This window comes from Nicotiana tomentosiformis, chromosome 2 (genome assembly GCF_000390325.3).
Source record: "Nicotiana tomentosiformis chromosome 2, ASM39032v3, whole genome shotgun sequence".
In the NCBI taxonomy this organism is placed as follows: domain Eukaryota; kingdom Viridiplantae; phylum Streptophyta; class Magnoliopsida; order Solanales; family Solanaceae; genus Nicotiana; species Nicotiana tomentosiformis.
The window spans coordinates 48,314,310-48,324,390 of record NC_090813.1 but is presented as its reverse complement, the minus strand read 5'-3'; the positions used below and the strand labels follow the sequence as shown (position 1 = coordinate 48,324,390).

Sequence of the window (10,081 nt, the reverse complement as noted above, 5' to 3'; positions counted from 1 at the left end):
TGGACGTCGAGAAGATTGGTCCTTGAGGAGGTTTTACATTTACCATATTCCGTTTGCATGAAATATTGGCTTGTAAACAGCAGTCCTATTCTACGGACTACAATTATCCTCTTCGTGGTAAATAAATTTCTCAAGTTTTACACTTGGCAGGTGAGTTTTCTCACATGAACTTGCAAAGACTAGATTGTAATTACCATGTTCCAACATTTTAGAGACAGATAACCCATCCATTAAATACCAGCTTTCCAACACCTTGTATTAAATTACTTTTTCATTCTCTACAAGAGCGAGAAACCACCTAAAGTCCTAAACAGGTATAACCCATACACCAGTCAACGAAACCTGTTCAAGAAGAAACAATAATTGCAGGAAGGGAAGAAAGACTATAGAAGGCCAAGAGAAGTTTCTTTAGTAATTTTTCTTTACTCTAGAAAAGGCAGACTCTCAGTTGAAATCTAAATTAGGACGACTTCTCAGTTCTCACCTGATCTAAGATGTACAGTACATGTTATTCTATGAAAAATGCCTTCCCACAACACTCCACCACAGTAAAGATCATAAAGTGAAGTTGCAGTCTGTGCAACAGCTGACAACATTTGTCAGTTCTCCCACAAGAGTTGTAATCATCAAAACCAGACCGTTTTCAGGGAAGAAGAAAGAGCAGATAATGATGTCATTGATGATATCTTTACTACTGACAATTCTTCTAACAGGAGCCAAGAGATAAACATGAATTTACTAATTAGGGTACTACACAGAGCTGCAAGAAAACGAGAAAAGTTTATTAGTTTCGCCATCATTTGTTTAAAACTTCAAATGATTGTTGAGGACTTCAGGAATAGTTCAAACATTGACCTTAGAAGGATCAGTCCGTCAGACTGACCCCAAATCCTCTTCAAAAACACTAAAGTTCTTATACTACTTAAAGTAGGAACCATGATTTGCACATCTACCAGAAGTATCAAATTTAGTCACAGGCAGAAAGTCCAACCCCCCACCCCCCGGGCAGCCCAAAAGTAAAAAAAACACCTCCCTTGTTTGTTCTGGTGGGATCAAATTAAATACGAGTCCTCCTATCATAGTTGTATGGTTGTAGTGATTATCCTACTAACCAACCCCAAATGTAAAAAATTGCGCTTGTTCAATCTTCACCGGGGAATGAGCGGCAAGGCTTAGTCCTCCTGTGTACATATTTTTGCTATCACAATATTCCCATCCCAACATCAGTTTGAGAGCTAGGTGGCTCTCCTAGAATAGAGAAAGAAGAAGAAGGGGGGGGGGGGGGGGTGAGCCGATTGAGTGAGGGGCAGGTTGCATTATTTGGTTTACCTTCGAAAAGCAAGAACCAGATTGATTCATTCCCAATCCCCTAGATGTCATACAAAGAGAAGAACAACTCATTCACACGATTAGATCTTCAATAGGAAGACGCCGAAAGCCAGTATCCTTCAGAAAATATTTTGTACTGACCAGCATCGCTATCTTATGCTCCACAAAGCACATTAATGACCAAAGAGCCAGTTATGGCACAGAAAGATTAAAGTGAAAAGTAACAACTTTCTTCTCTCCTAATGACCAGTCTTGTCGTCTTTGACACTCTTGTTGTCTTTATCGCTAGTGCGCGGGGTGTACTGGCTAGTAGATGATGGTGAATACCCAGGAGCACTTGGTGAGTAGCCTGCACTTGGACTGAAGACAAGAAAAAAAGCTTTTAGAAACAAACATAAATCACATTGCATTATAGTCTTGTAAAGTAAAAACCAACTAACCTGTATTGGGGAGAACTAGGACTATAATCTGGACTTGTACCTGAGTTGTATGGGCTGAATTGGAAGGAAAAAGAAAAAGAAAAAGAGACTATTATTTTACAAAAAAAGGATCAGGTAATAGTGTTCATTAACTTCAAAATGCAGCGAAGGACGTACTAAAGCTAAAAAAAAGGTAAGACCATCTCATTCCACCAAGATTTCAGGCAGTAAATCAAAATACAGAAACGCACGCACATCACTTACCTGCTGGGACTATAGGTTGGGCTTGAAGGAGAATATGATGGAGATGTTGGAGAGTACGAAGGTGACGTTGGACTGCAACACAAGACAGTATTTAATCACGTCATTAGTAATATATCTAGATCCCAGTCTGAAATCCACCAATACAAAACACCAACGACTGTGGAAACCAATTAGTTCTAATGAAGCAGACTCAAAAACCACAGATAACCTAATTAGGTAGATGCTACAAAAGTCGTGAATTATTATCAAACATAGCCAAATTAAGAACAATTCTTGCCTCGGCAAAAGAATAAAAACACGTGTGTCAAATTAAAGATTATTTACCTGTAACTTGGAGATGACGGGCTGTATGGACTAGAAGGAGACAGCTTTGGACTGGTTGGCGAATATGCAAGGGAGGGGCTGTATCTAGCCGAGGGATTGTAACTTGGTGATGTAGGACTATATGATGGTGATGTTGGGCTGTAACTGGGAGATGTTGGGCTGTAACCAGGGGAGGTAGGACTGTATGCAGGAGAAGTGGGACTATATGATGGAGAAGTTGGACTATAACTTGGTGAGGTGGGGCTATATGAAGGCGAGGTGGGGCTGTAAGAAGGTGAGGTGGGGCTGTAAGATGGCGAAGTGGGGCTGTAAGATGGAGAAGTGGGGCTGTAGGCAGGCGAAGTGGGGCTGTAGGCAGGCGAAGTGGGGCTGTAGGCAGGAGAAGTGGGGCTATAGCTAGGCGATGTTGGGCTATAACTAGGAGATGTAGGGCTATAGCTCGGAGATGTTGGACTATAACTGGGTGATGTGGGAGAGTACGATGGACTGGTTGGGGAATATGCCGGACTTGTCGGGCTGTAGCCAGGAGAGCTGGGGCTATAAGTGGGGGAAGTGGGGCTGTACCCCGGGGACGTGGGGCTGTAACCTGGGGATGTGGGGCTGTAACCTGGAGAGGTCGGGCTGTAACCAGGGGACGACGGGCTGTAACCAGGGGATGACGGGCTGTATCCGGGGGATGAAGTAGGAGAGAAAGCCATCTTATCCACATAAGGAGAAAATTGAGCATCTGTAATGGGTGACATCCGCATATTAGGGCTCAGCAAATAATTTGGAGACATCATGCCGTCATGATATGGGGTTCCACTGATAGGTGAGCGTCCAGGCGTCATGCCAAATTCAAGACCACCTTCCATGTAGCTAGGCAATGGTATCTCAATAGCTTGTTTCAACATCTCCTCATTGAGGTACAAAGCACAGCCTCCTGTGCCAATTGGTGCAAGCTGACCTAACATGATATTTTCTGTGACACCCCTCAAGTAATCTGATTCTGCAAATACAGCAGCATCAAGAAGGATGTCCACCGTCTCCTCAAATGAGCATCTCATCATGGGACCAGTGTCATTCCGGTTAATACCATGACGAGTGATGGCCATTAAATGACCACGGTAGGTCATGGTATCACACAATATGGCCAGATGTCGGTAGTTCACATAGGACCCATCAAAAGATATGACGACCCTCAACTCATCCAGCAGTGATCTTCGGACTGCCTCAATTCCAAGAACTTCAATAACTTCAATCAAGTGGTTACTTGTAGTTCTCCTTGCATCAACATCTTCATGTGTCATGACAGCCAAAAGATTCACACCTTCAGTGTCCAGCATCCATTCAGTTTCTGCTTTAAATCCTTCATTGTCATCAAACTTCTGTACCTTACTATTCTTTATGAACACCTTATTAATATCTGGAATTCCCCTGAGAGCCATCTCCGTAAGCATATTACTCTCGATCTTCTTAAGGAAGACATCATCCTCAGCAGATTCATCCAGTTCACCTTTTGGAGCTTCATCATTCATAATACGAATTCGAAGGATCAGCTTTTCCGCATTATCATCATTAAAGATGCAGGTCAAGTCATCATCAAACTCAAGGTTGATCTTTTCAGCAATGTCAGCCATGCTAAGTTTCTTATCCACCATCATTTCACGATTTAACTCTATGCGAAGCAACCATGGGGAAATTTTGTCAGGGTCGATCTCTTCATCTGGCATTTCATAGTACGACTTGACGAATTCAACATCTTCCTCAATGAGGGTGCTCATGGGGTCTGGATCATACCACACTTCTGTGGCTTGTGTTACGCTCCGCAAAGTAGTATATTCTAAGGCACACTGGACAGTTTTGGCCCTCTCTTTTGTTTTGCCTACTTCAGGTTTCAAGTACACAGAAAGAGAGGGTGTTTTAATTTTCTTGGCAACATTGATGATTTCCCTCAACCTTGGCACACCCAGAGTAACATTCTTAGCACTCACACCAGCATAATGAAATGTATTAAGAGTCATCTGTGTGGCAGGCTCACCAATTGACTGTGCAGCGACACAGCCAATCATCTCTCCTGGTGCCACAAGGGATTGCAAGAAGCGAGACTCTATCTCACCAATTACCCAGTCAAAAGCCTCCCGACTAAGTCTATACTCCTTCAGAACCCTTTTACTAGCCAAGGCACTACGGAGCAAGATATTGAAGAAAAGAGTAGCATTCTTCTGAGCTTCCATGCTTAGGTAATCATCGCCAGGGACAACCTTAAGCCTCTCCTGTAACTTATCAACAGCTTCCACGATCTCCATAGGATGCATATCAGACCGCCTTCGAAAATCTATCTTAAATGTCTTTTGGGCATTCAAGACAAGCCTCTGAATGTTAACAGGAAGCGGCCAAGAATTGTCACCCGTTACAGCAATCTCTGTCCCAAGCTGTTTTCTATCAGCTTGAAGTTTCTGAACCTCTGCATCAAACACACTACGAATCTCCCGAATAGTTTTTAGATCTTCGATAGCTTCTGGCAACATGTAACTTGGGTTCCAGTTAGGATCATCGATCTCATATGCATACATGTCATCGAATGTTAATTTCTTTGCTTTCAGAGAATCCAGCTTCTGCGTCTCAATCCAAACAGCATCCATGCCATCTTCCCCATACAGAAACTGGATAACATCACCCAATGAATTCCTAACAGTACCATCATACTTGACCATGATATCCTCCATGGCCTTCACTAATCGCCTCTGGATGTACCCGGTCTCAGAAGTTTTCACAGCAGTATCAATTAGACCTTCTCTACCACCCATAGCATGGAAGAAGAACTCCTGAGGGGTCAGTCCCCGGAGATATGAATTCTCCACAAAACCACGACTTTCTGGACCATAATCATCCTTGGTAAAATGAGGTAGAGTACGGTCTATGAACCCAAAAGGAATACGTTTCCCTTCAACATTCTGTTGCCCCACACAAGCAGTCATTTGAGATATGTTAATAAAACTCCCCTTGGACCCAGCAGTAACCATAGCTTTAAGATTGTTGCTTTCTGATAAACTCTTCTCGGCACTGCTTCCCGCATCATCACGAGCTTTATTCAACACCTAAGATTACAAAGAAAACATTATTCAAAATCTATCACATGAAAGAAAGAGGATAAGATGAATGCCCATTTATAAAAGGTACCTGGTTCACTCTGTTCTCGAATGATTCCATCATAGTTCGCCCTGGTTCAGCTTCTAACTGCTTCTCTTGAGCAGCTTTGATAAGTTCTTTGACTTTGCTTTTTGCATTCGAGATAGTTTCATTAATTTTCTCCATGGTTGAAGCATCAGCAATTGTGTCTCCTATCCCAATGCTAAAAGCATTCTGAAGAAGCCAATAATTAACCAGCCATTGTGTATGTCCCAGAAACTTGCGAGCAGCATCCGGCCCGACCTCCTCCCTGTTTACAGGGGCAGAATTAACTAGGGAAAAAATGATGACTACTCTCCCCCTATTGTAACATAAGTATAGAGCCCGTGTTTTGCACCTATTATCTCATCTACATCAACATTCAAACAATGACAATAACCTCACATAACACAGAAGAAAAGCAAACCGCCTGGTGCATCACAAGACTGGTCGGTGATTGTCTAGCAAAAATATTTATTTCCTCTATCTATATTTTGTTTGACATATAAACTGCCCCAGGTGAATGGGACCATATGCAAATTTGATATCAAAGCAGGAGATAAGGACAGGAAAAAAATAAAAAGAAATAAAAAACTCTCCAAATGCATACCATATAACATGAATCAGACTTCCAGTGGACGTCCCAAGGGTCTTTTTGCAAAGAGTACCAGTTAGCAACTCCCCTTTCTCTATTCTAACTTGAGTATCTCCTGGAGTTATGGGTCCTTTTTCTGAATCATTATGCCACGCAGAATATCGTAGAAGATTTATTTGTTTCGGTATGATGAGGTTAAACACTTGCTTCCCGGTCCAAAGTGGCCTTGGTTTCAGAATCGCCGGCGCGGGTACTTTCCCGTCAAAATCCTCCCACCACATTAAAATGTTCATAAAGACATCCTGCAAACCAAAAGTTGCTCAATCTTTACAAGATTATACAAAATCAAAAAAGATTTGATGGAAAGAATTCTGAAACGGCACATGTGGATATCACCTTTTCTATAAAGGTATCTCTTTTAGTGATTTTTCGGCAACCTAAAAGGGTATCCTGCACGATACCCATTACAGGCCTATTTGCCTGGGGTGAAACAATACACTTGGGGACCATCATAAGCTCCAGCACTTCTGCTCTGGTTTCAAATGACTGGGGAACATGCATGTTCATTTCGTCACCATCAAAATCAGCATTGTAAGGAGAAGTGACAGATAAATTCAACCGGAAGGTTGAGTATGGCATGATCTTGATCCTATGCCCCATAATGGACATTTTGTGTAGACTGGGTTGCCGATTGAAGAGAACAAAGTCCCCATCATTTAAGTGCCTCTCAACCTGCATTGGCAGCACTAGACATTAGGGAAACTGTCTTAAAAATCAAAAGCCTCTTAATAACTTGGAACTGAAAGAAACTAACCTTATATCCTAGCTCAAGATGCTGATCACTGCTCTTCTTCAGGTATCGGAGATCAAGCCTTTGGCCGTCATCCCTAATTATATACTTTGCCCCAGTTTTACCAGGAGGTGGATGAGGTCCATATTCAACAAGCTCCTTTAACCTGTTTCAAAAACCAGCTTCAATGAGCACAAACATACACAGTCCAATTTCCATATTTGTTTACGTTGGTTGGTGAGTGGAGTTTCATTTCTACCAGAACAAAAACACACCTTTCAATGTTATATGGTGTCACTGTTTCTGGATAAGTGAGATTCAGAGCAATACTCCACGGGACTCCCAATTGATCAATGTTAATAGTTGGATCAGGAGTAATAACTGTCCGAGCAGAAAAGTCTACTCTTTTGCCCATCAGATTGCCTCTGATCCGACCTTCTTTTGATTTTAATCTACTACATATTGATTTAATAGGTCTACCTGATCTTTGCGTAGCCTGAAAAGATAGAATATGTAAGTAAGTAAGTAGATCTTACTGAAAATTTCAAAAGATCCAACAGTAAAGAGAAGGATGCTCAAGAGAAAATCAGCATACTCTTGGTTGTCCCGGCAGATCATTGTCAAAATATGTAGCTATATGAAATTGCAATAACTGTGCGAACTCTGAAATGATGTGTGCCGGTGCCCCATTCCTTTCCTGCCTCTTCAAATTCTCGTTGTGACGAATAATCATGGCCAGTTGATGTGTTAAATCATCCTACAAGAAATTTTCACAGAAAAAAAAAAGCTAACGTTTTGATTGGCACAATTTTCTAGAATTTCATTGAAGGAACAGGAGAGTGAATACCTCACTCCTTGACGAAGTATCCATCATTACAGAAGGTCGAACAGGTGGTGGTGGTATAGGAAGCACTTGAAGAATCATCCAATCTGGGCGAGCATACTCGGGGTTTAGGCCAAGCAACAGACAATCTTCGTCACTTACCCTCTTCAGAATGCTCAGCACCTACAAGATGAGGAGTAATAATAGACACGGTGAGAGGTGATCCCAATCAAATGAGAACACCTAGTAGAAACATTTATATACCCTTTCAGCAGAGAGTTGTTGTTTCCTTTCAACTGGTTCTGGCATCTGCTCTGGGTCATCACTCTTTTTCTTCTGAAGCTTATATTCAGCAACCATTTTCATGCCATCTATTGAAATTTTTGGCTGCTGTGCACCACAGCCACCTCTACTCTTCTTGACAGGTGCTTCAGGCTCTTCGCCTCGAACATCAATTTCGTCCCCTCCTTCACACTTTGTTTTATTTTTGCAAGCATCCAGCATCTTTTTCAGCCTGTTTTTAGGATTTCTTATTCTCATGGCTTGCTTGAATTTAGGATCGTCCTGCACAAAATCGGAAAACGCACAGATTCAATAATCCATCCCAGAGCTACATTGAGCATCAAGAAACAACCTTTCTAGATAATGGATGCAGACCACTTCCTTCCTGATGAGACATCAAGAAAACACCATTTTTTTCTCTTCATTCATCAGTAAGATAGTAAAAGAAGTAGAGCTATCATAGTTTTAAAGATAACTTCTATAAATGAATTATACTCCGATTTTCACTGTTCAATAAGAAACATCAAAGGGAATGAGTTTGACTACTCTTTAGATTGGAAATATTCTGTATCTCCAATTTAACCAAAAATATTGTTGGGCAACATCTGCATTCTTCACAAGAAATACATCAGTCACTAAAGTACCAAATCCATTTCAACTAATACATAGAAGCTACCCACCTAAGAAAGGTCATGTTGATGTAGTTGCAAATAACCACTTTTGAAACTTATTCAGCTACTTTTTAAACCTCTGCTTGTCATTTTTCAAACAGAGGGAGAAACCATTGGCAAACCTCAGTACTCTCCAAATTTAATGGCGTGTCCACTTATAATTTAGTCATATTTAAAAACTTTAAAATCACCCCAGTCGCAATATACGTAGGCTCAGTAATTCAAGTCAATATCATCCGTCTTCACCTAAATACTAACTTTAGTATTTAGCTACACACCACAATTTCATCGAATGCAATTTCAACCTAAATTTCCATGATTTTTTGCACTCGAATTAACAATTCAAGTCCAATCAAAGTACCTCATCTGCCAGAATTTTCGAGCAGTTGAAGCAGACGCAACGAAGGATACTAAGTACAGGTTTCATAAATCCGATATGAAACATAGGTTTTGCTAGCTCAAGGTGACCAAAATGCCCTGGACACTCTGCCATGTTCGCCATACACGTCTCGCACTTCATCTTTCGATCAATTGTCCCGAGCCGAGGATCGCTCAAACCTCCAGGCTTTGGTTTCCCTCTCTCCGTGGTCTCACCATGCTCAATGTGGACCACTGACATTTGTCTCTGCAATTACGTTAAGAAAGAAAGAAAAAGCCTAAATCAATCTCGCTCAAAAGAAACCCTAGATAATTCAAAGAATTGAATCAAGGTGTGGAAAATTTACAATTTCGTCGGGGCTGACTATGCCGAACTGGACCACACGGACTTTGGCAACCTCAGCCGGCGAGAAGGGGAAGCGCAAATCCATGGTGGCGGAATCTAGGTTTCAACTTTACAACAGTTAAGAAGAACAAATTAAACGTTTGGAAGTTTGTTTTTTGACAATCTAAAACTGGTTTTTTGATTTATCGATGTGTATGTTTCTATATTAGGAGTGTATTATTGAGTCAATTTCACTTGATTAGTAGAGATCTGAATTTGCTTACGCTCTCCTCTCCACTCGACTTGAGATGGAGGCTTTGCGAAACTAAGTCAAGGAGGGCATATAAGGGTATTTATAGAACAGCCACCGCCCTATGGCGCAACGAAAGACTCGGATTGATAAGTTGCGCCAGGCAGTTTTGACAGCTGAAGGCCCTTGCTAAAGTGCGCTTTTAGCGAGTCATGTGCTTCCTTTTCCCTTTAGGAGTAGGAGATGGTAAAACAATATTCCCAAACCAAAACAATGTGATGAAACCTGTATAACTGCATAATAAGTATCATTTTGCATAAATTTTATTACTTAAATACAGTTAGCTGATACTACTTCATTCTTAGCTAGCTTTTGGAAAAGAAATTGGTTGAAACTTTAAAAAAAAAAAAAGAGTTTTAAAAATTATGTTGAGGAATAGTTTTTGAATGATGAGATTGTGTTTGGACATGCATTTTACTTG

The 10,081-nt window shown here is 41.2% G+C and overlaps 1 protein-coding gene across 1 annotated transcript; it reads right to left on the bottom strand.

Annotated features, from left to right (window-relative positions):
• Positions 1–1,334: 1,334 nt before the first annotated feature.
• LOC104091054 (DNA-directed RNA polymerase II subunit RPB1) lies at positions 1,335–9,686 on the bottom strand. Its single transcript, XM_009596307.4, has 14 exons — positions 9,373–9,686; positions 9,009–9,272; positions 7,959–8,258; positions 7,719–7,877; positions 7,467–7,628; positions 7,147–7,367; positions 6,896–7,037; positions 6,478–6,813; positions 6,097–6,383; positions 5,499–5,757; positions 2,337–5,416; positions 2,013–2,084; positions 1,770–1,823; positions 1,335–1,689 (listed from the first exon to the last, which is right to left on the bottom strand). Exons 1-14 carry the CDS (start codon positions 9,454–9,456, stop codon positions 1,569–1,571), a joined length of 5,541 nt encoding a protein of 1,846 aa, XP_009594602.1. The 5' UTR covers positions 9,457–9,686; the 3' UTR covers positions 1,335–1,568.
• Positions 9,687–10,081: the final 395 nt, after the last annotated feature.

Coding starts and splice junctions, on each gene's coding strand:
- LOC104091054 (XM_009596307.4), bottom strand. CDS start 9,456: ATGGATTTGCGCTTCCCCTTCTCGCCGGCTGAGGTTGCCAAAGTCCGT. Junction 1,824..2,012: donor CCAACCTATAGTCCCAGCAG/GTAAGTGATGTG, acceptor CTTCCAATTCAG/CCCATACAACTCAGGTACAA. Junction 1,690..1,769: donor CCTAGTTCTCCCCAATACAG/GTTAGTTGGTTT, acceptor TCTTGTCTTCAG/TCCAAGTGCAGGCTACTCAC.